Below are 25,931 nucleotides of genomic sequence, written 5' to 3'. Positions count from 1 at the left end.
GGGGTGGGGGTGGGGGTCTTCTGTCACCCCCATGGACATGGTTTCTCTGTCGCACTCTCGGATAGGGATGACATGCCGTGAAAAGGAACAATACGGTGACGTCACAGAAACAATAAGATATGACGTCACAATAAACTCAGGCCGAGAGAGGCCATATGCAAATCAGTAAACTTGTTCAATACAGTATTGGCATGAGTGCGTAACTTTTAAATCTTATACCCCATTTCACGTGCTCGACGTCACTCTGGGACAACAATGACGTGACGTCATGAAATCGGAAACATTTGCGACGAGAGAAAAATCCTCTTTCATACAAAGCCTTGGAATTTACCCAATTTTAAAACCCATTTGTAAGGTGGAATTTCCCTATCCTACACCCCTGGGCACGAAAGACACTTATAGTGTCTTAACTGCATTGAAGATGTCACTTTTAGTATTGTCAAATCAGTACGGTACTTTCTAACTATCTGACTAGCTAACTAATTTTTTTTTATTTCATAGGATTAAACTAAAAGAACGTGTATTTTCAGTACACATGTGAAACCCTATCTTAGTGTAATTTAACATATAGTAAACCCCACCAAATAACGGTCAGCAGACCCCACATAGTTCGCTAGCGGAAAAACAGCCTGGTGAAGGGAAAATTGACGCCCACGCCCCCTTTTCGATTTTTGTTAATTTTTCGCCTACGTCAGAAAAGCTTACAAGCGTATATGTCACTTCCTGTAATCTAGTTATGCCAAGAATAGCCGCAAAATCGGATAAACGTATATTCCATACGTATTCTTATAACAGATGTTTTTATATTAAAAAAACTGTTTAAAAGTAATGATAGTTATAGGTAAAACGAGACCTTATCCTCCTATAAAATATATACAGTTTTTTTTATTACAACATGTATCCTGTGATTTTGAGAGAAAACACCTTATCTAATAAAAACATAAATGTTATATATATTGTTTTCACAGACATCTAACCAATTAGCACTATTTACTGTGAAAATAGCAAAATTTGCACATTCTCGTGATGTGATTATGACGTAATAATTAAAAGAAGCGGGCGACGTCGTTTAAGCGCCATCGTCGAGAATTTCTGACAAAATACGTTGTGGTATTTTCAGTATCGAATGGAAAACATGTTATTATTTAAGGCGTGGGATTCATATTCTTTTCATCTGTTCACATATCAAACTTGATATCCAAAGTGTTTGGCGTGTAACTAGTAATCATCGACAAGTAAAGAATATCGAATATCCTTCTGCTCTTGTTGGCCATAAGTTCACAAAATCTTCACGGTAAATTTGATTTTTAACAAGAATTTTGTTGTAAAGTGATTTACTGACGGACTTTGACGAAGTTTGAGCAGCAGCATATGCTTCGATGGGGAAAACCCAATTCGAACTGAAGAAAATCCTGTTTGAGGAAAACCATCTTGTTTAAGCTGAAAAATAATCTAGCTGTAAATTTCGGAGAAAAATCTGCTACAATTAAAACAATCCCCTTTAATTTGGGAATGTTTTCTGCTTCAAATAAATAAATAAATAAATAAATAAAAAAACCCATTAAAAATGACTTACTGCTGTGGCGATATCTGTCGTTTCTGTCTCGTGTTCTGTAACGTATAACTCGCACAAGTTAATAGAAGTAAAACTATCCATACCGTCCGGAACGCGTGGTCCGCCATCCTTACATGACATTAGTGATGACTTCGTCCTCCTCCGTCTTCTTATAGGCCGTCGTCTTATTACGTAACCACAAGCCAGGACCCCATACTTAGGAATCGTATTGCGCTCGAAGTTTCTGTATCATATAAGCATAGTTATTTGTTATTTAGTCTGTGTTTCAAGATAGAGAGTTAAATAAAGGTTTTTATTCTGTGTTACATATAGATTGGAAAGATATGTATTGTATCATTACTAGTGTAATTATATAGTTATATTTTGTTGTGGTAACGTTTTTTCCTTTCTTAATTGACTAAAATTATCAGATAAATCATCAAAAATCCCTGGAGACGTTAGAGCAAAACAGTTGTGATGGTGTAAATCTAGAATATAAATTTTTGTTTTATTTTGTAATGTTTCCCAATTCTAGCCAAATCTCTGCTCATTTCCCCCGCCTTGATCACCTAAGATGTTTATGGAAACAAGCTACTTTCCGATTAGTGCTTAATTAAATCGATCTGACTCCCTTCTCCATACAAGTAAAAAACACAGTGCAGTGGGGCAGAGATCATTGATAAGTCCAAAGTTAACATAAACTAATACGTGTGTAAAAAATGGAACGAAAAAAATAACATCATTCAACGCATCTCAAATAAGTAATAGTTATGTAAGTACTTTCCTAAAACATTTTCTGGTCTTCAATAGCTATCCAAACAGCATTTAAGAACGATTAAGATATCTGTATCACTAACACATTATAAGCTCCCAAGGAGTGTGACAGGGTGCCCGTTATGTGGTATAGGTGTTTATGTTAACGAGGATCTGTGGGTTATCGCGACGGTACCGTTACAGGGCCCTGGTCGTATCATAATTGATATAATTCACTCTATAATTACTCTATCACAATTGTTGAGATTATAATATTCCCAGATAACATCGCACGCGTTATATAGCCCAAACAAGAGGCTACACGTTAGTGAGTTATAATACAAGTGCATGAAGTATGTACAAACTGAGGAAATTAACTTTTATAGTATTTGTCATTCATGTTGAATCTACAATAATATCTTAATTATATGTTATAATAAATCTAAGTGGGGGAATCATTGCTTCTTCCGTAGAAAATATATAACGTCATCGATAGTTCAGGGGTAACGCTCACACTCGCTCTCTGCACCCCTGAAATATGTCATAATAACATTGAAGGCACAGTGTGCGCCACCTTGTGGATGATACAAGAAGACTAGTTCGATCCTTCGATGTACATCAAAAGAATCTCGCGGTCGCGTAACGGAAAAATTAACTGACTTTGAAGTCGGGTGTCGCTCCTTTGTCATCTTCAAAGGACAGGCATCAGCCTAGCGATTGGTCAGGTTTTCTTACCTGAGACCAATCCAATAGCTGTCTTTGTGTCTTCAATTTTGCTACGATATATTCCAGGGGTGCAGAGAGCTGTCACGTTTTGCACTCTCATTGGTCAAATTCTAAATATTGTCCAATTTCACTCGAAATCTACATGTAGTTATTTATTGATATAACAAACGCAATCGCGACCTCCTCTTCAGAGTAGACAATATGCCTGTCGTAAACTGGCCTCTGTTTGATAGAAGTAAGATACTGAACGATTTATCTCGAATTTGGTATGCAGGTATAAAGTATAAACACTGCAAACTATAGTGCGATTTCCTTCTAGTTATTGCAAAATGATGGCCACCATAGACTAACGTCTGGTATTGGTCAAAACCAAATAGTGTCCGATTTCAGGTTTCAATCAAATTTTGAATTGAAGTATATCATAGCACTGTTATCTTTTATGAGATTTTACTTAAGTCTTTGAATACCACGACTACCGTTCACTGGTATCCGATTGGTCGAAATTCCTATTTGCCTAATTTTACTAAAATTTGGTATATATACTAGGTGCATATGTATTATGACATCGCGAGGTCTATCTGACGCATAATTTGATACTATGGAGCAGTTTCGCTATGTCAATATTTTCTGTTAATATTTCTTCTGCTTTTAGATAATTCATTATCTCAACCTATACACCTTAGTAAACTTCCTACATTAATACTACTGTATATATGTGTTTAATGTTATGAAGGTCGATAACTGTTATGTCAAAGATACAACACAGAGCGCTGTAACTGAACATTGATATGCTTAGTGTGGGGTGGTCGGATAGCGTAGTGGTGATCACACTCGCCTTTCACCAAGGCGACCGGAATTCGATTCCCCGATCGGACGTTAAAAGGTTTGGGTTCACCTGCCCGACCACGTGGGTTTTCTCGCGGGTACTCAAGTTTCTTTCCACATTAAGACCCCAAGCGCGCTAACATCCGGGCCAACAAAAGTGATTAATATAAGTTGTAATTACTTGTTTCAAAGTTATTGTGAGATAAAAAAAAGTTAATTTTATGCATACGTGTGTATCTGATTGGTGGAATTTGAAATACTGTCAGAGTTTCCCACGATATGGTCAGTAGTTGTATAATATGACTGTAGACAAACTGTAAAGCAAGATGGCCACCGTTAACTGACTTTGATTGGCCAAAAAAATGAGATATTTAGCCTTCTGATCGGTCAAAATTTAGATATTGCCAGATTTCGCTCACATTCAGGCTTATATGTAACGGTCTACGTCAAAATATACTTGTCTTCCCTGATGTTTAATTTTCTCCTCTGTTGCTGTTGTTTTGGTGTCTCTTGTTCATGTTGTTTAATTGTCTCCCGTTGAACTGTTGTTTTGGTGTCTCTTGTTCATGTTGTTTAATTGTCTCCTGTTGAACTGTTGTTTTGGTGTCTCATCAGTTACTGTTAGTGACTTTTTATCGACTTTGAGTAATAGTTTTGTCCGTGTGTACTGAATCTTATTCAGGACAAGTATGTGTTTCAGCTTGTCTGTCGTTGTCACGTGACAATGGCCCATTTTGTTGTGTCCTCGGTTCCTGTTGTTTTGATGTCTCCTCGGTTCCGGTTGTTTTGATGTCTCCTCGGTTCCGGTTGTTTTGATGTCTCCTCGGTTCCTGTTGTTTTGGTGTCTCCTCGGTTCCGGTTGTTTTGATGTCTCCTCGGTTCCTGTTGTTTTGATATCTCCTCGGTTCCTGTTGTTTTTGGTATCTCCTCGGTTCCTGTTGTATTGGCGTCTCCTCGGTTCCGGTTGTTTTGATGTCTCTTCGGTTCCTGTTGTTTTGGTGTCTCCTCGGTTCCTGTTGTATTGGCGTCTCCTCGGTTCCGGTTGTTTTGATGTCTCCTCGGTTCCGGTTGTTTTGATGTCTCCTCGGTTCCTGTTGTTTTGGTGTCTCCTCGGTTCCGGTTGTTTTGATGTCTCCTCGGTTCCGGTTGTTTTGGTGTCTCCTCGGTTCCTGTTGTTTTGGTGTCTCCTCGGTTCCTGTTGTTTTGATGTCTCCTCGGTTCCGGTTGTTTTGATGTCTCCTCGGTTCCTGTTGTTTTGGTGTCTCCTCGGTTCCGGTTGTTTTGATGTCTCCTCGGTTCCTGTTGTTTTGGTGTCTCCTCGGTTCCGGTTGTTTTGATGTCTCCTCGGTTCCTGTTGTTTTGGTGTCTCCTCGGTTCCGGTTGTTTTGATGTCTCCTCGGTTCCTGTTGTTTTGGTGTCTCCTCGGTTCCGGTTGTTTTGATGTCTCCTCGGTTCCTGTTGTTTTGGTGTCTCCTCGGTTCCGGTTGTTTTGATGTCTCCTCGGTTCCTGTTGTTTTGGTGTCTCCTCGGTTCCGGTTGTTTTGATGTCTCCTCGGTTCCGGTTGTTTTGGTGTCTCCTCGGTTCCTGTTGTTTTGGTGTCTCCTCGGTTCCTGTTGTTTTGATGTCTCCTCGGTTCCGGTTGTTTTGATGTCTCCTCGGTTCCTGTTGTTTTGGTGTCTCCTCGGTTCCGGTTGTTTTGATGTCTCCTCGGTTCCTGTTGTTTTGGTGTCTCCTCGGTTCCGGTTGTTTTGATGTCTCCTCGGTTCCTGTTGTTTTGGTGTCTCCTCGGTTCCGGTTGTTTTGATGTCTCCTCGGTTCCTGTTGTTTTGGTGTCTCCTCGGTTCCGGTTGTTTTGATGTCTCCTCGGTTCCTGTTGTTTTGGTGTCTCCTCGGTTCCGGTTGTTTTGATGTCTCCTCGGTTCCTGTTGTTTTGGTGTCTCCTCGGTTCCGGTTGTTTTGATGTCTCCTCGGTTCCTGTTGTTTTGGTGTCTCCTCGGTTCCGGTTGTTTTGATGTCTCCTCGGTTCCTGTTGTTTTGGTGTCTCCTCGGTTCCGGTTGTTTTGATGTCTCCTCGGTTCCTGTTGTTTTGGTGTCTCCTCGGTTCCGGTTGTTTTGGCGTCTCCTCGGTTCCTGTTGTTTTGATATCTCCTCGGTTCCTGTTGTTTTGGTGTCACCTCGGTTCCTGTTGTTTTGGTGTCACCTCAGTTCCTGTTGTTTTGATGTCTCCTCGGTTCCGGTTGTTTTGATGTCTCCTCGGTTCCTGTTGTTTTGGTGTCTCCTCGGTTCCTGTTGTTTTGGTGTCTCCTCGGTTCCGGTTGTTTTGATGTCTCCTCGGTTCCTGTTGTTTTGGTGTCTCCTCGGTTCCGGTTGTTTTGATGTCTCCTCGGTTCCTGTTGTTTTGGTGTCTCCTCGGTTCCGGTTGTTTTGATGTCTCCTCGGTTCCTGTTGTTTTGGTGTCTCCTCGGTTCCGGTTGTTTTGATGTCTCCTCGGTTCCTGTTGTTTTGGTGTCTCCTCGGTTCCGGTTGTTTTGATGTCTCCTCGGTTCCTGTTGTTTTGGTGTCTCCTCGGTTCCGGTTGTTTTGATGTCTCCTCGGTTCCTGTTGTTTTGGTGTCTCCTCGGTTCCGGTTGTTTTGATGTCTCCTCGGTTCCTGTTGTTTTGGTGTCTCCTCGGTTCCGGTTGTTTTGATGTCTCCTCGGTTCCTGTTGTTTTGGTGTCTCCTCGGTTCCGGTTGTTTTGATGTCTCCTCGGTTCCTGTTGTTTTGGTGTCTCCTCGGTTCCTGTTGTTTTGATGTCTCCTCGGTTCCGGTTGTTTTGATGTCTCCTCGGTTCCTGTTGTTTTGGTGTCTCCTCGGTTCCGGTTGTTTTGATGTCTCCTCGGTTCCTGTTGTTTTGGTGTCTCCTCGGTTCCTGTTGTTTTGGTGTCTCCTCGGTTCCGGTTGTTTTGATGTCTCCTCGGTTCCTGTTGTTTTGGTGTCTCCTCGGTTCCTGTTGTTTTGATGTCTCCTCGGTTCCGGTTGTTTTGATGTCTCCTCGGTTCCGGTTGTTTTGGTGTCTCCTCGGTTCCGGTTGTTTTGGTGTCTCCTCGGTTCCGGTTGTTTTGGTGTCTCCTCGGTTCCGGTTGTTTTGGTGTCTCCTCGGTTCCGGTTGTTTTGGTGTCTCCTCGGTTCCGGTTGTTTTGGTGTCTCCTCGGTTCCGGTTGTTTTGGTGTCTCCTCGGTTCCGGTTGTTTTGGTGTCTCCTCGGTTCCGGTTGTTTTGGTGTCTCCTCGGTTCCTGTTGTTTTGGTATCTCCTCGGTTCCTGTTGTTTTGGTATCTCCTCGGTTCCTGTTGTTTTGGTGTCCCCTCGGTTCCGGTTGTTTTGATGTCTCCTCGGTTCCTGTTGTTTTGATGTCTCCTCGGTTCCGGTTGTTTTGGTGTCTCCTCGGTTCCTGATGTTTTGGTATCTCCTCGATTCCTGTTGTTTTGGTATCTCCTCGGTTCCTGTTGTTTTGGTGTCCCCTCGGTTCCGGTTGTTTTGATGTCTCCTCGGTTCCGGTTGTTTTGGTGTCTCCTCGGTTCCTGTTGTTTTGGTATCTCCTCGGTTCCTGTTGTTTTGGTATCTCCTCGGTTCCTGTTGTTTTGGTATCCCCTCGGTTCCGGTTGTTTTGATGTCTCCTCGGTTCCGGTTGTTTTGGTGTCTCCTCGGTTCCTGTTGTTTTGGTATCTCCTCGGTTCCTGTTGTTTTGGTATCTCCTCGGTTCCTGTTGTTTTGGTGTCCCCTCGGTTCCGGTTGTTTTGATGTCTCCTCGGTTCCTGTTGTATTAGCGTCTCCTCGGTTCCGGTTATTTTGGTGTCTCCTCGGTTACTGTTGATGACTTTCGTTTTGAGTTTGTCCTTGTGTACTGAAGCTCTTGCATCATTATGCTTAAAATACATCACGTGACCTCATTATGATTCGCTTCGAATATTATTAGATTTTTCCCGGATCGAATTAGCAATACCTAGGATGTCATGGAGACAGATGACTGGGGTGACACAGCCCAACGAAGAAAGAGAAGATAAGGTAGAAAACACCACGTGATATTGGTTTCGTCGTTTATTTATTCGTATTTTAGTTTCTGTATCGCGAGACGACGGAACTAAGTGGCGCTAATATCGTTGCTTCCCTAGCACAACGTGAAGACAGTTAAAGAACACCAGCTGTATTTTATGGTTAGCGTATTAGCGAACGAATTTCAGTATCCAATATTAAATCCAGATGATTTTTTTACTGGAAGTATTAAATTCAAATCAATTTTGTTTTGTAAAAAGGTATAACAAGTAATGATAACAATTCTGTGACAATAAATAATTATCGTTACAGTTATGAGATATATATTTACATAAAACAAGAGGCCCAATGGGCCTGAATCGCTCACCTGGTATTAATCTCACACTTGTAATCTTAAAAGTGGACTAAAATGCAGCTACAGGAAGAATATCAGTGTTTGATTCATAAGAGCCTATTAAAAGATTTAAACATATGACGCCTGTGACCTTGAATGTCGAACAAGGACATTAGGTTAAACAGAGTTTAAAGTCTTCGAACCCAGCATGCTTTTGGCAAAATATCATAACCCTGGACCTATTGGTTATACAGAACAAGTCATTTAAAGATTTAAACATATATTGACCACTGTGCCCTTGAATATGGGCGAAGGTCATTCATTTTGACAAAATTGGTAGCCCTTCATCCCAGCCTGTTAATGACCAAATATCATCGGCCCCTGTGACCTTGAANCATCCTGGCATATTACTGGCCAAATATCATTATCCTAGGCTTCTTAGTTATTCAGAAGAAAATGTTTAAAGATTTGTTAAGACAATTGACCCCTGTGACCTTGAAAATCGACAAAGGTCATTCATTTGAACAAACATGGTAGCCCTTAATCACAGCATGCTACTGGCCAAGTTTCGTAACCCTATGCCTCTTAGTTATTCAAAAGCAGTTGTTTAAAGGGTTTAAACATATTTGACCCCTGTGACCTTGAAAATAAGTAAAGGTCATTCATTTGAACAAACTTGGTAGCCCATCATCCTGGCATGTTACTGGCCAAATATCATTATCCTAGGCTTCTTAGTTATGCAGAAGAAGTTGTTTAAAGATTTGTTAAGACAATTGACCCCTGTGACCTTGAAAATGGACGAAGGTCATTCATTTGAACAAACTTGGTAGCCCTTAATAACAGCATGCTACTGGCCAAATATCGTAACCCTATGCCTCTTTGTTATTCAAAATAAGTTGTTTAAAGGTTTTTAACATATTTGACCCCTGTGACCTTGAATATAAGTCAAGGTCATTCTTTTGAACAAAATAGGAAGCCCTTTATCCCAGCATGCTAATGGCGAAATACCTTAACCCTAGGCCTCTTAGTTATTCAGAAGAAGTTGTTTAAAGGTTTTTAACATATTTGACCCCTGTGACCTTGAATATAAGTCAAGGTCATTCATTTGAACAAACTTGGTAAACTTGACCCCTGTGACCTTGAAAATAGACGAAGGTCATTCATTTGAACAAACTTGGTAGCTTGTCATCACAGCATGCTACAAGCCAAATAGCATCATCATAGGCCTTTTGGTTATTGAGAAGAAGTTGTTTAATTTTTTTAACATATTTGACCCCTGTGACCTTGAAAATATGTGAAGGTCATTTATTTGAACAAACTTGGTAGCCCTTCATCCTAGTTTGCTTCTGGCCAAATATTATCACCCTAGGCCTTTTGGTTATTAAGAAGAAGTTGTTTAAAGTAAAATATTGACGCCGGACGACGGACGCAGGACGACGGACGGACGACGGACGCTGCACTATGGCATAAGCTCACTAAAAATGCAATAAATTCCATAATAAAAGAATAAAGTTAGATCACATTTTTAATTAAGTTTCACATTTTGCTTTATAAGAGTATTGCTTATTGATCAATGGTGGAAAGATTTAGGTTGAGAAGAGAAGTAGTTGATCATTCAAAGGGAGATAACTGGTACTAAGTTTCGTCTGTATTTCGGGACAAAGTACACCTATGATTATAGACAGACGAGGCTATTACCTGTGAACTCACAACTATATACAGACAAACACGATTATTTTCATTAAGAATTTGTATTAAAGAGGGAGGTTGCTTTTGATCTTTTAATAGATCGGTTACAGACCATCTGTCGTAATATATATCATGAAGTGTTGACCTATTTCTTCACACTTATCAGCTGACTTCTGGTCACGTGACATACTGTAACAAGGAAGTTTATAGTTAGGTGGCGTTTCTCTGTTTGCGAATCAAGTTTTTCACATATACACAAAAACAGCCGACAATATGGCAAGTAACAGATCCGTACGACGTGCCCAGGAACCCGTTACCTACACGTGTGCTTTGTGTGACAGTGAAGACGGGGTACGATGGTATTGTAACGACTGCAGGATAATTTATGTGACCGGTGTAAGGAAGCCCATTCGCGCGGAAAGAAAACCAAACACGACGAGGTGGTATTGATAGGAGAGGCTAACCGCCAGGGCGACAAGCCTGTACCGGAGGTATGTAAACTACACCCCGGTAAACTGTGTGACGTGTACTGTTGTGATTGTGACATACTGATGTGTTTGATGTGTTTTTCCCAGACACACAAACAACACAACTGGAAACATTTTGAAGACGAATTTCAAATCAAAAAGCAACATTTACAAGAACATATGACAGCAATATCTACTAGAATTGCACACTTCAAGAACGTGACGTCGAAGCATGGTCACAAAACATTCAAATGTAACATTGATACAATGAGAAAAGACGTTAACACACAACGGGCAATGATGAAGTCAGAAATAGATTCTATCGCGGATGCAGTCCTGGCCGAGTTATCGTCCCTGGAAAAGGAAGAAGCAGTAGTGCATCAAAAAGATTGTCAAGAGTTGGAGAAAAATGTCAGAGAGTTGACAAGTCTGCTTGAAAAAGCGGAAATGACGGATACAACGAGTACATTTGAAATGGAAAGGTCATTGAGGACGACTCTACCATTGTATGATGTTAATGTGAAGGATGTTCTACCGAAACTACCAAGCTTTGTTACCGGAAGTATCGACCGCGTCCTGTTGACGAAAATGTTAGGTGAATTACATCACGGGAACCAGTACGAGAAGACAGACATCGACAGTAAACACGTTCAACGTCTCTCTAAGTTTACTGTTACTCAACAAAATCAAAATCAAATAATGTGTATATGTACCGTCGACGACAGCCACGCGTGGTTATCAATATACCACCACCAGGGTCTGGTACTGGTCAACAGGGAGGGTGTGGTCATAGAGACAGTAAAACTGGACTTCTGTCCGTACATGATCACCATGGTCGGGACAACAGACATACTTATGACCAGTAATGAACCTAGAACATTTGTATATAAACTATCACTACACAACAAAGAAGTGACAACATTTGCTGACATCAGACCACATAAAGCACGTGATATCAGTATCAACGAGAGAGGCGAGGTGTTTGTTAGTACAGCTTCACCAGACATAGTGGTACTGAATCAGTCAGGTACGATTGTGAGGAAAATGGCGTGTGGAATGAATGGGCGGTGTATTACATGTTTGTCGTCAGGATACATTGCAGTGTCGGACTTAAGTAATGTATCAATCGTAACTGACAGTTCTGGTAAAACCAAATATAAATGGACTGGTGAACTCAACAACGGTCAACAGGTTGGTAGTAGGGACCTCTGTAAGATGTCATGTGACAAGTACGACAGACTGTTTGTACCAGACTACACTAACAACCAGGTGCATGTCCTACCGAGAGATAGTACACAGGCCACGTGTCTCCTGGACCAGAAACATGGAGTGATAAGCCCTACAGCGGTGGCTGTAGACACGTGTGGGAACGTGTGGATCGGGTGTGAGGACGGTACCGTACACGTGATGCGACTGTAGAGTTAGACAAGTATATTGTGACATACAGAAATCTGTGGTAATGATAGAACATATCGCCTGGTAAAAATGTGTTTAGAGATAATCCCTTAATGTTCTACCTGTACTACATATATAGATATATAGAATTGAATGGATCAGTCATTGATATGTGGTGTAAATTTGACGTTGACGTTATTTAAGGAATGATTTTTATTTTTTCAACATTTATGAGGTCATAACAACAATGGGTTTATGGACATATTGAATGAATCGCGTTAGCGATTCATGTAAAATATGTCCAAAAACCCATTGTTGTTATGACCTCATAAATGTTGAAAAAATAAATATCATTCCTTATATTTACATTGACGAATCCTTTCAGTGGATCGATATAACAACGAATAAAACAAATAAACAGGGTTTGTTCCTGCTTATACACGGGTGCAACGCAGTGGCGAGAACAGTGTTTTTTCGCGGGGAAATGTGACACTATCGTGAGAGATCTTAGCAACCGTCAACAACAATAACACAACAAAATGTAGTTCCATATTCAATGTTTATTTGTAGCACAGGACACGTGAATACGTGGATATTTCACAAAGCACAGTTCAATAATATTTTAAGATGTAAGAATTAAGCATCTAGGTCGGTCGTTCCGAGTGAGTAGTTTTTGTAGTGTATTACTACGCAGTGTGATCAGGTTACTATCAGTTCCCACGTGCTGAGATTCTATGAACACCTGTGTTATGCATTTATGAATGTAATTTTTGTCAATGGGTCTAAGCATACAGAATGTAAATATTAAGGTGTGAAGCTAGATAACCAGTAACGTTAACGGTTGATAGCAAACTGTATGTTGCATGTAATGGAAATAGTGGACTGAAACAAAGTGGAACCGCATCTACCCGGAAAATTTGTTTCCAAAAGAAAAGTTTAGTTTGTACTGAATATATGTGCTAAAAAAATGCTTTCCCGGACAAACAAAATATGCCCGTGTTTGGGGCAGTCTTTTAATCACCTGTTGTGACAACAGATGGATTCAATTGACTTTGTTTTGATCTATCCTCTATACAATAATGTTATCTCTCATAAACTTAATTTTTGGTTTATTTTGCCTATAATTATTTGGACGGTTGTCGTTGTATAAAGAAATTTTCAGTTATAAATGATAGTTTTCTTACATTTTAGAATGATTGGATATATATATATATGTACATTTTGTATAGCAATATGAAAGTGTGATAAAATATAAAACGAAGGATACACATATATATACTTCAGTTTCTCAGATAATGATCACAATAACGTTTGGACCAATAATCTGTCATTTACACAAGTTTTATTTTCTTATATTCAGGCAAAATTCTCAAAATAAAAAAAACTGAAAACGTTTTTACAATTCATTAATCCAGGTTTTTTAAAAGAAATAAAAAATACAATATTGTTTCCCTAATTTTAACATATATAAATTTTAAATGGAATATCAGAATATCTATATATCACTATTTTCAAAAACCTACAGTGTATTTAAATGTATGTGTTACACTGTGGTACGTGTGTGATGTTATCTTGATCTACTTTACATAGCGTGACACAATGTAATCACTTGTGTTTATACAAACACATGCACTATCATGTGTTTGGACGGAAAACAAAAGGAAAGTTACTTTTAATTATTCCTGTATCTATGAAATAATAAAACTATAAACATCCATATAACGTTGTGTTTATTCATTTGTAAATCAGAATATATTAGAATAAAGAACATAGTCAATTACACTTTAGTAGATACAGATGATCGAGGGTAAACATTGACAGGATTTGAAGTCGGGTGTCTTTCCTTTGTAATCTTCAAAGGACAGGTATCAGCCTAGCGATTGGTCAATTTTTTTTAACCTGAGGCCAATCAAACAGCTTTATTCGCGCCTTCAATTTTGCTATGACATATTCCAGGGGTGTAGAGAGCGAAAGTGAGCGTAACCCCTGGATATCGAGGATGGTTGTAAGTATACTAGAGAGCGAGCTTTCAAGGATGGGGTATGTCTAAATAAGACTGTTACCCATTACGATCGCTCAATCGAAAGTATCATAACTTACAAGAGCGAGGTATCGTGTTGCTTCGGGTCCGCTACATTGATAAACCACGGGTACTGTGAGAGCTCGTTAGATTGCTTTATGGAGTTATAGGGACCACCGAGTGGTCAGGGTAACTTAAGGTTAGCAACCAAGAGGAGTTCTATAGATTGTACATTACTCGTATATGTAGTGCTGTCGAGCTATCATTGTAGCGAAACATCTGCCGTACTGAGCTCTTCGAGCTATCGTCAGAGTACAGGTAGGGTGGTCGAGCCATCATGGTAGCGAGACATCTGCCGTACTAAGCTTTCCGAGCTATCGTCAGAGTACATGTAGGGTGGTCGAGCTATCTTTGTAGCGGGACATCTGCCGTACTGAGCTCTTCGAGCTATCGTCAGAGTACATGTAGGGTGGTCGAGCTATCATGGTAGCGTGACATCTGCTGTACTGAGCTTTCCGAGCTGTCGTCAGAGTACAGGTAGGGTGGTCGAGTTATCTTTGTAGCGAGACATCTGCCGTACTGCGCTTTTTGAGCTATCGCCAGAGTACAGGTAGGGTGGTCGAGTTATCTTTGTAGCGAGACATATGCCGTACTGAGCTTTTAGAGCTATCGTCAGAGTACATGTAGGGTGGTCGAGCTATCTTTGTAGCGAGACAGCTGCCGTACTGAGCTTTCCGTGCTATCGTCAGAGTACAGGTAGGGTGGGCGAGCTATCATGGTAGCGAGTTACCTGCCGTACTGAGCTTTTCGAGCTATCGTAAGAGTACAGGTAGGGTGGTCGAGTTATCTTTGTAGCGAGACATATGCCGTACTGAGCTTTTAGAGCTATCGCCAGAGTACAGGTAGGGTTGTCGAGCTATCTTTGTAGCGAGACATCTGCCGTACTGAGCTTTTTGAGCTATCGCCAGAGTACAGGTTGGTTGTCGAGACCAGTGTCGCGGACAGTGAGAGATCAGCGAGCGATCGGCCGCGTGTGTATATGCACGTTCTGAGCAATCAGTAGTGGGAGCGCTCAGTTAGATTAATATTAGGTGTTTTTATTGTTCTATACGTAGTTATTTTGCATTTACTGTTACACAGATACTGCTTTGTATATATCCCCTGTATATATTTATTAGTAAAAGACGTCCATGATCACAAGCAGTGATTGCTCGGACATAGACAATGTTGCAGAGCTACATTAACGTATCTGTATATATTTGTATCTATACTAGAGTATTGATACACCTCAGTTGAGGTAGGTATATATACTCGCCGGAATCTCCAGTATGACTGGTACGGTCAAAGGGGAAACGTCACAAATGCTAAGATCGATTTTAATTCTACATTGAGGGTTTGTGATTTCTAACGTCGCAGATATACAATCAGTGAGAGGACGTTAACGTAAACCTACGGAAGCCGTGTTTAACATTATACAGCAATACCTAACAGAGGGTACCTTATCAGTAAGTGACTTTTATAAGACGTACATGTTTACGATCTGTCAATACAGCACATCCTTGACTGATAAAATTGGATTGTCTAATACACGTGATTGACTTTTCGCTAGTAACTTTACATCATAAAGGTATTCACATTGCATTACACACGTGCGTTTACATCGTAAAACACACGTGTTAATTTTGTATTATACACGTGTACACATTGCATAACAACACACAGCACAAACTACTTATAACTATACAATTAATTAGATCATAATATACCGGTGACATACCTATACATTTCATGCCATATCTCTTAAATATGTGTGGTGATTTAATGTACATATTGTTGTTGTTGTTGACTCACCTATTGCATTCTAGCTTTTGAAAACAAATCTAGGTCGACAGAAGTAATGAGAGATAGAAACGGAGAGGCAGTGTCCGACTGGAGGAGACGAAACAGATAGACAGGAACAGACAGACTGACTGACAGGCACAGACAAAGAGACAACACAAAACACATACAAATGCTATGATATTGTAAGTGTAATGAATCTTACAAAGCTTCAGAAACCCAACTTCTTAACAAAGAGTAATTTTAAAACGCGTGTAGACGTATTATCTTAATTGGTATTTAGCGTTGACTCTATTTATAAAAATATTATACATATAACTGTAACAGTTGTTAGCTGAAATGTCAATAGTGACATCCTTTGCAGAAGCGCAAACATTTAATATTATATTTACATTTCCTCTGCAATGTCTTCTATAAGCATTACCAGAAGTAATTGCATTCTTAGAGCTATGAACGCATTTTGATCAGTGTCATTCTGAAGCTTTTCCTTCCGCTTCCAATAACATGAGACAACCGTTAGAAGAAAACATTTTGTTGACGTTAGGCTGTTCCAGGAATATCTTTTCCACTGACGACACATACACTTCAATATCGAAAATAAAAGGGAATATCTATATATAGGTCAATACAAACTAAAACGTTATAATGTAAATATACGGAATGAACGGTATTTTTTCAATGTTTATGCTGGTATGTACGTAAATCGGTTATGTTGATATTTACCACGAAGCCCGAATTTGTCTTTGACCGATTCGCGTTCAAACAAGCAATCAAATAAAAAAGGTCCGTTCAATCCTTATATGAATATCAAAAGTCTTCAATCTAGTGCAGTTTTGGACATTTTTAAGAAACGGTTAATATTTTCATTTTTTTTAAAATATAGAAGTCATTCCTTTTCAAAAGTTTGTCTCAAATAACTCGTTTTAGGAAACTCGCAACACACACATTTATGCTTACACATATATTAATAGATAAACAATAGTGGCAAAGGTATCCAGGACAATTTAGATACTTGATTTGTTTGTTGAGTTACATTTCTATTATTTGAAATGAACTCATATTGAATTCATATCCATTTAACCCTACACTGAAAGGTAGAATACCAACTTCAATGATACAGTATGTCAAAATAGGGATTCTGTCATACATCAAGCAGTTTGTGCATGGAAAGCATGGGGATGAAATTAAAACAAAAACAAAGAGCTACATGATATTTTTTTTCAACCTCAGCTATGATTTTAAGGTCAACTCAGGACGCATTCTTCAAAAAACATAATAGCCATTATATACAGTATAGATGATCTAAATTGATTGTTATGTCTCTATATTTACTATAATGTACAGGATATTGTATATATATCAAATGTAATGCAAGTATCTATTTACTGTAATGTACAGTGTAGATTATTTATATTTATTGTAGAGTATATATTACCTGTATTAACAGTTATATACAGTATAGATTATCTATATTGGCTGTTATAAGGGTATAGATTATCTTTCGTAAAATTCCATTCACAAAGTATTGGTTGATAAAAAAATAACCGAATACACAGCACAAAACGATCGTTAAAGATAAAGTAAATGCTCTTGGAAATGTGGTTAATTAGTTAATGCGATCGCGTAGTATAATCCTAGTTGCGATATTTTATTTCATCCGAAGTTTACCAAATACTCATAAATGCTTGTAAAACTTGCATCAGGAGAATGTGTCTGTGAAAACAAGTAACTACATGTATTTTATTTATGAAATTTGCCCCTCTTTACCAACCAAAAGCCTGAATCTTAAAAAAATGTGATGAGAAAGTCGATGTTTTGTTTACAAACAGTTTTGTAAAAGATGATTTTATAAGACAACTGGTTCATTTGGCTTATTTTCACAAAAGCACTTGAAGATTTGGATCTTTCATCAGATTAATTCCATAACATCGCCCAAATCCAGCACCGAATAGAAATATTGTTGTTGCAGTAATAGTTCGTGTCCGGAAATGACTAACGCCACACCAGGTAACATGTCTCTAACTAATCCAAACTTGTATTCCAATGCTCGTTTGTCTCCATGTGATATGCTGTAGCATGTATATGGTGTGTGGTTTGATGCCAATATTGATGGATATTATGTTATTGCGTTAAAAGATATTAAAATGATCAGACTTTGGCCATTATGATGAAGGCAGCTCTATAAAGCACTTTCGCTTTGGCAGACTACAGTTGGTTCTTTCTATCATAATAATATTTCGAAATCAGTGTTTCGGTTTTAATTTTCCAACCATTTTTGTTTGTTATGCCTTTAAAACTATAGTCGCTCATTTTCTATGTATGGACTGATTGAACCTAAACAGACACTCCATTTCAGGATGACATAACCCTAGCATTTACCCAAAAAAATTAACCTTATTCAATATCACCCTTGACAAGCAGTCCATCAATTTTGTCAAAAATGAGACTTATTATAGACATTTACATTTTAGTAAAAAAAATGTTTTAGATATAATGACAGTGGTCAACAACGGGAAACATGGCGACACTCAGTGGCGAACCCAGGGGTGTTGCCCTAGTTTTGACTGTGCGAGCAAGGTGCGTACATTTTCAAGTCATATCCTACAAAGTCCGATTTGATTTATGACATGCCGGAGAAAGAGGCCATTGTATATATGTATTTGTTAAGTATAAACGACCATTGCGTGTTTTTTCGGTAATGGGACAATAGAAATCAGAAAATCTGAGAAAAAGAATGCTTCCATTTGCATTTCAACATCAGCACTTGAGATTTTCTGAAAGATCGTATTCACATATTCAACATTGTACAATAAATGTGTTAAAACAAGGTTTTTATCGTTACGCTTGGTGGGCTGATTTTCAACAGGTGTTAGAACTAGGAGTTGATCCGTCTCGTATCATCTACGCCAATCCGTGCAAACAAAACTCACATCTGACTTACGCCAAGGAGCACAATGTAGACCTGATGACCTTTGACACTGAGGAGAAGTTGATCAAAGTCAAAATGTTGTATGGATCAGCATTAATATCCGTCTGTGTTGAAGCAGTATTCTTTGTGTTACAGAATACTCATGCGATTCCGACCGAAAAATATGTATGAAGTAATGTACGACCTGGGAAAAAAGTTTGGTTGTGACTTTGAAGAAGCGATGTGTTTGTTTATATCGGCAAAGAACAAAGGCTCGACCGTTATTGGTGTATGGTGAGTTACATACAAACAAATAATATAGTATAAATTAAAATACAAATAAGTTCAGAATTTAAATACGGCTTACTTTTTATCAATCCTTATTTAATAATTCTAGAGAGTAATTTCTGGATGTTAAATATTAATTCATTTTTTTAGTTTTCATGTTGGAAGTAACTTCTTACTTCCAACGCATTTGCGTCGGCAATCAAAGAAGCTCGGAAGATATTTGACATAGGACTACATATCGGCTTTGACATGAACGTCCTGGACATTGGAGGTGGATTCCGAGGGAGATATGTTGAACGACCGACTATAGAAGAAGTATGTGATATAGTAACAGTAGAAATATTAACCTGGAAACTGGTATTTATTCGATCAATTAGGTAACAAATACTTTTCTTTTTTTGACGTCAATAGTAAATTGCGTTCACAATAGCATATTCATCTGTACAAAACTTTATATTATTATTATTACATCAAAACGAAATTAGAATGAATCAAGCTTAGCGCAAAAATGCTAAAATGTTAAAGAAACAAAAACAAAGCTTTCAGCTCGATTTATGGATGTTTTACATTTTATATCGGTCACATGATATCTATGTTATTAATTGTTTGATATTCTGTATACAGAATGCAGAGGTTATAAATCAGTGCCTTGATGATTATTTCCCTGAAGCAGGCGGAGTAAAAATAATTGCTGAGCCAGGACGTTACCTTGTAGAAACTGCTGTCAGTACTGCAGCCAATATCATAGGCCGGAAGCTTATCTATGATAATGGTTTGTGCAAAGTTGTTAATGTCTTATTTTTTTGTTGTTGATGAGTACATATGTTTTTGGTTGCATGAACTTTGACCTCTTTGCTGCGATTACAATAAATGAACATCAACACTAATTATATTTTTTTTCTCCCTTATTTTTTGCACTTGCACTTTCTGTCGAATGTCTCTTTATATAACATAACCAATCATCTTTTTGTCTGTTTTTTTTTGCTTTGTTCTGTTTTAGTATGTTTTTGTTTTAATTTTTTAACTTTTTATTACATTTTCCTTTCCTTTGTTAATTTCCGTTGTTCGCTTTAAATGTTTCTAGACTGTGTTAGTTTTGTACGGCATTAAAAAAAAGTTTGGTGTTAATCAGGTCAGTCTATCACTATCAAATGTTCTCGTAGGTCCGTTAGTCATGTCAAATTGATTCATAAGTTACTTGACACCAAACGCACCTGAATATTATGTTAAAGTTTGTGAGATACATTTAATAATTTGTTTATTGATTTATTGTTCCTTTACCTGACCCTTTTCTACGTGTTTTACAGGAAGCAGAATTCAATAGAAAAAAATACAAATAAATTATCTGCTTCTAAGAGTGTTTACAGGAAATTGAACTTTATCAATTATGCATGGCTTTATTTGCTTGCTTTTCCAGATAAATCCAGTATTGTACATGTTATGTACATCATTAATGATGAAGCGTATGGTACCTTTGCGTGGGTAAAAGAAGTCACGGAGGTGTTTGTAATGTCACCAGTTCTTAACAAGGTACATCTTCTTACATAAACGACATAGTTTATTATACCTTCGCAGTGATGTTAATGGATACATATCAAATGATTATTAAGTCTTAAGATTCCGTCTTTTTAGCATTTTTCAGTTTGTATTCCAGATACTAAGTTTCGATAAATATTTAAGTAGAGAAGTTTTCGAAATATTAAATCAAAAACAAATATAAGAAACAATTCCTGATGAAATCTGTTTAAGTTTTTATGTTCTTTATAGAAAATCAAGATTTGAGAACTGAGTGCGAATTCGAAGTAAAAATCATAAAAAAATATTTTGATAAACCTTCTATGACTTACTATTAAAATGGTGGTCTGGCAACAGAACGATGCGATAGCATCTTATTGACTTTAATGTAGCATCATTGTTGTGGGAGCAATATGCAGTGTGATGCTGCATATCTATAACCCTTTGAACCACTTAGTTTTGCAATATGGCACGATGTCTTGTTCAAGATGTCTTCAACATTTCGGCTCCCCTTATTTTCTACTGCTGATTTTACCTCGGTGTGATTTTATTTTATTTTATTTTTCTGAGATTAATTTTACGTAGAGAGTGTTTTATGGTGGAATTAATCATTTTGAAGAACAAAATCATACAATATCTACAAAAAACGTTTTCAGAAATCAAAGAATATTGCACAGAAAAAAGGGATAGCATTTTCTTCTAAATTATGGAAATAAACATTCTTCAACTTATATTTTGATACCTTTTGCACATGCATGTTTCCTTAAAAAATTGTTCATAATTTGTTACATATAATAAAATCTTGTTACATCAGACCAAAACAAGATTTGAACGTGATTTAAATCTCAGAAGAGCAGATTCTAAAGTAATGTTCAGTTAGAAACCGTATAAATTGTGTTAAGTTGGCAAAGAAGATGAAAACGATGTGATGACAAAACATTAATAGGAACTCGATAAATCTAGGACAAAACTTCGTTTATGTTGTCTTCAGGCGAGTAAAGAGAAACACCACAGCACGGTATGGGGTCCAACAATTTGTGGCACTGATTTGCTTAGCAACAGACATGCCACTACCACTGATGGAGGTCGGAGAGTGGGTACAGATCAGTTACGCAGGATCCTACTCGTTCAGCTGCAGTACCAACTTTAACAGCATGCCACGATTTATTACTTCCGTTCAAGCGACAGTGGTACGTAATAAATTTGTTTCTTGGCAACAACTTTTTATGATATCGATAAAACATTAGTTAATGAATATTGTATTTTTTTCATTTTTATGAAAATAATCAATTAATAAATCCACTGTTTTTAGTTCATCAGATTTTGATTTCAATTTTTTTTAACAACAATTATGAAACAACGTATTTCAACTTTTATTAGTCACTATTGTTGGCCCAGATGTTAGCACGCGTTGGTTTGTTAGGGTTCTTACTGTGGGAGTAAACTGGCGTACCCGGAGAGAACCTTCCCGACCACGTGGGTTTTCTTCGGGTACTCCGGTTTCCTCCTACATTATGACCCCCTGTGCTAACAGCCGGGCCGAAAAAAAATTTGGCAAAAGCTGAAATAACTAGTTTCAAATTGTTGTAAATTACATAAAGTTTATATTTTTATCTTGAATGTTCAATAGGTTCTCTTTAGTTAATGGATCTTTGAAGATAAGCAGTATCTGTTGATACCAGATCATCAACAGCCTTTGTGTAGACAGGTAAGTGATGGTATTTACGTTGGCAATGGATTTATGTGATCTTGTTATTTTGTTATCTTATTGCAAAGAAAAAAACGTTAACGTTGCAGTTGAAATTCAGTCCCATATGTTACGTTACTATTATCTTTGAATAATACCATCAACGTGATATATTCAAATTGATGATAAAAATATCAGATCGGAAAGATCTACTGGCAACAGCATCAATTATGTTTCTACTTCCAATACGTGCACTGTTGTAAATGTATTGGTCGTACTTTTTGGAAGGTTTATATTATTAAGGTAACAGCAAAGTTTACACAATTTGTTGATAAAATTAGGAAAATACTTTTGTTATACACTACTTGATGTGTTAAATATGAAAATACTAATGTTACACCAGAAAAAAACCCATTGTCAAATACAAGGAGGGTGTTGTATCTTTGAGCAAGATACTTTACTCCGCTTGTTCCAGTCTACTCAGCTGTAAATGAGTATGTGGTTGGGCAGTGCTAGAATTGTAGAATGCTAGCCGTGAGCGCCGAAATGGCAGCACCAGCTGTATGCTCCCCAGAGTGTTGAAGAAAAAAGATATTGGCTGGTTGCAAAGGCCCTATAACCACGGATAATACTTTGTGAACCGCTTTGAGACGACTTACGAACTAGGTTGTGATAAAGCGGTGTATAAGAACCTCACATTATTATTGTTATCAATTAAATAGTAGTTTTCTATGAAAAAAATCTTTCAATGTTTTTTTGTGTGTTTTTTTTGCTTAGGTTCCGACTGGGGATGGCAGTATACATTACAGATGCAATGATATTTCACTGAAAAAATATTATTTCATTAATGTATGTAAATTCCAATTATTTATTATGGCAACGATAATTGAAAACATAAGTAAAAGTACTTCTCGCACGGATTGAGATTTGTGAAACGTGTGCATTTTGTATTTATGTCTATTCATGAATTGCCATTCTGGATAAAGAAGGATGTCAAACTTTCAGTATTATTGTGACGAGATTGAATGAAGGTAAACACGAGTAATCGATGTCCCTAGGTTTTTTTTGGTACTATATGTACTTTCTCTAGCCTCTTCCATTACAGTCGCGGCACTTCCTCGCATCATTGTATTATATTTCATCAACTAAATAGTTTATCAACATCTGTTTATCTGAAACGCTTTCTGCGATACCTGTAAAGTAAACAAAACAATACAATTAGTTGTCAGAAGTTGTTTAAGTTAAAAAACAACAACGTTACTTGTATGTTTATTTTGATTGTTACGCTATGTGAAAATGTGGTACATAGCTCCTTCCAAGGTCGACGAGAGGCAATGTACCCTTGACCCGAGTACAGGTAAATAGTTACACTGTATCTGCATCTGTATCTGCATGTAAATACATATAGATAAACGGATAGATAAACAAATATAAATATATTCAGCTGGGAAATTGGAACACGCTTAAAAATATCCGTACCATTGTCAAAAATTGTAACTAAGTCGGGAAACTGGTTTTTCCTAGCATGACTGTAGTTGTTTATGAAAAGAAAGCCATACGTTTTGGTACATTTATAAAAAATAATAATAAAGATGAATTAAATGAAATGCAATCAACAACAGTGTTCTGTGTGTAAAAAAGATCGGGATTCGAACCCTGTACAATACTACTCTCTAACTGATTGAGCCACCTAGTAAACAGAAGTGTATCAGCCCAACTATTCTACAGTTATATAAGTTAAGGGGAGGTTACTGCGTATAGGAAATACACAGTGCAGTGGACAAGGATGCTTAAAATAAGGAAAGATAAAGGTTGAAATAAGAAATTGTATTTAACCACAGGCTATATTCAAAAACACTTCAACTAGAATACCTACCTCATTAACTCATTTGTTCTGTATGCCTGATTATTTTTAGATTGCATTGAAACACCAACACAACCTATATAACAACTAAGGTGAAGGTTTAGTCCCGTTTCGCGAAAGTCCAATACCATCATCGATATTTAATACAGAAAGTGTAATATTTTATAAAAATTAAAAGTTTTTTGAAATTATTTTTCAAACACTTGATTATACGTCATCAAATAGATTTCTTATGTGTTGGGAGAGTTCTCTCTCTTAGCACAGTGGTATATTTTCTAATCCGGTTATCCGGCTGTGGTTTTAGATATTTCGACGTGCGTTTTTAGAGTGTTTGATCTACAACAAGCGGTAGACAGACCGGTTGAAATACCTATTCATTTACCATTATACCAATGGTCATGGTTTTCTTCGTGGTGTTCGATAGTACGTCCAACTGCTCGTCTTAGTTTGTGATTTAGAAGATAAGTTACTGTATCATATTACAGGACACTAAGGGTTATCGCTATGGAAGGCAGTTGTTATGGCAAGGAGTATTTACTTTGGCATGAAAATTGCGATCTCATGTTTTTACTCGGTTTAATTTGTTAATTTAACACACCTCAATCTTAAAAGCTAATATGAAAGTTAATTTGGGTGATTCTGTGACCCTTTGCTCACCCCAAATCATATCATGACAATATTTTGCCAATCAAACAAATAAATTTCAAAAATTGAAGTCAGCTGTGTTGCTCAATTTGTGTCTATTTGATAACAACGCTTACCTTTAAAATAACATCACATAGTTTCATTTCCGTATGTGTGATTTCTTACACGAGACCAATCCACCGTATTTATAGCAGACCTAAGGATTTATGATAACATGTCTATACAAATGTGTTACAACAATAAAACATGATATCTTTGTTATGGATAAAGGTAAAACACGTTCTCTACTTATTTCTTGATTTTGATCTGAGTCAAGATTAAAACTTTATATGGCAACAAAATAGATCTTCTGAGGCAAAATTATTAAAATATCTCTAATGATTCATCTCAAACTTTTTAATATTCTTTGATTAAAAACTAGTTGGTGCTTATTTGTAATAAATAACTTATCTGTCAATAAATTATAATCATATTAATACCAACAAAGCATACCAAGTGTCACGTGAACAGAAGTAATACAATTTGGGCGTGGCATGCTGTTAAAGTTGGTCGAGAGGCAGAACGAGTAGGCTCCTGAGTAGCACTACAACTTGGTCCCCACACAATGCTTCTGCGCTTTGCCGTTTCTCTCTAAAAAATAAGTTAAATGAATTCCAATATGCATGCCACGTCCTAAGATTTATTACTTCCGTTCAAGCGACAGTGGTACGTAATAAATTTGTTTCTTGGCAACAACTTTTTATGATATCGATAAAACATTAGTTAATGAATATTGTATTTTTTTCATTTTTATGAAAATAATTAATTAATAAATCCACTGTTTTTAGTTCATCAGATTTTGATTTCAATTTTTTTTTAACAACAATTATGAAACAACGTATTTCAACTTTTATTAGTCACTATTGTTGGCCCAGATGTTACCCTGAAAGGTAACAAAATATCTTATTCTTATAAAGTGTATTTCGATTCTTGCTCTTGCATATTAAACGCCTCCCGACTATTTGTAGTAGAAATGATGCAATTGTTATATGCTTTGATGAGTTTTGAGTGTTAAAATCAAGAAAACTGAGAAAGAGCCCCGACATGAGCCTGACCGTAACCACATGGTATATTTTAATAGCACATAATACTGGCCTATAACTTAACCTGAAAATCACCCTTTCATAAAGTAGTGTATTACCATGACGAATTTAAACAACGAGATTAGTTTGTTAGATTCCGCGTTAAGGAAAGTATTGACGGACGGACATTTTTACTATAGGTCAACCTATCTTATTTGCATTAACATACACACCTTCTGCAGCAAAGGTGATATCACAAACGATTTTGTATCAGGACGATGATTTTCGAATATAAAAAATAAATAACTGAAATATAAGGCTCATTTA

General features: G+C 37.4%; 3 protein-coding genes across 3 annotated transcripts in view; 2 read left to right on the top strand and 1 right to left on the bottom strand.

Moving 5' to 3' along the window:
* LOC110452772 (cubilin-like) overlaps positions 1–1,683 on the bottom strand; it is a 168,506-nt gene extending 166,823 nt beyond the window's left edge. The window contains exon 1 of the mRNA XM_021501449.1: positions 1,577–1,683. Coding sequence (XP_021357124.1) covers positions 1,577–1,683 — 107 coding nt within the window. The remainder of the gene's footprint in view (positions 1–1,576) is intronic.
* Positions 1,684–10,283: 8,600 nt separating this feature from the next.
* LOC110452771 lies at positions 10,284–12,048 on the top strand (the record flags this gene model as incomplete). Its single annotated transcript, XM_021501448.1, has 1 exon — positions 10,284–12,048. A coding segment is annotated over one exon (1,518 nt), but the record flags the coding sequence as incomplete, so codon positions are not given.
* A 6,081-nt stretch (positions 12,049–18,129) lies between these two features.
* LOC110452770 (ornithine decarboxylase-like) lies at positions 18,130–21,497 on the top strand. Its single transcript, XM_021501447.1, has 6 exons — positions 18,130–18,213; positions 18,503–18,645; positions 19,009–19,147; positions 19,457–19,604; positions 20,250–20,362; positions 21,339–21,497. The coding sequence occupies exons 1-6, from the start codon at positions 18,130–18,132 to the stop codon at positions 21,495–21,497; spliced, it is 786 nt and encodes a 261-aa protein (XP_021357122.1).
* The last annotated feature ends 4,434 nt before the right edge of the window (positions 21,498–25,931 follow it).

Source organism: Mizuhopecten yessoensis, unplaced genomic scaffold, assembly GCF_002113885.1.
Source record: "Mizuhopecten yessoensis strain PY_sf001 unplaced genomic scaffold, ASM211388v2 scaffold6863, whole genome shotgun sequence".
NCBI classification, from domain to species: Eukaryota; Metazoa; Mollusca; class Bivalvia; order Pectinida; family Pectinidae; genus Mizuhopecten; species Mizuhopecten yessoensis.
The sequence above is the reverse complement of the archived record's forward strand: the minus strand, read 5'-3'. Positions and strand labels throughout refer to the sequence as shown.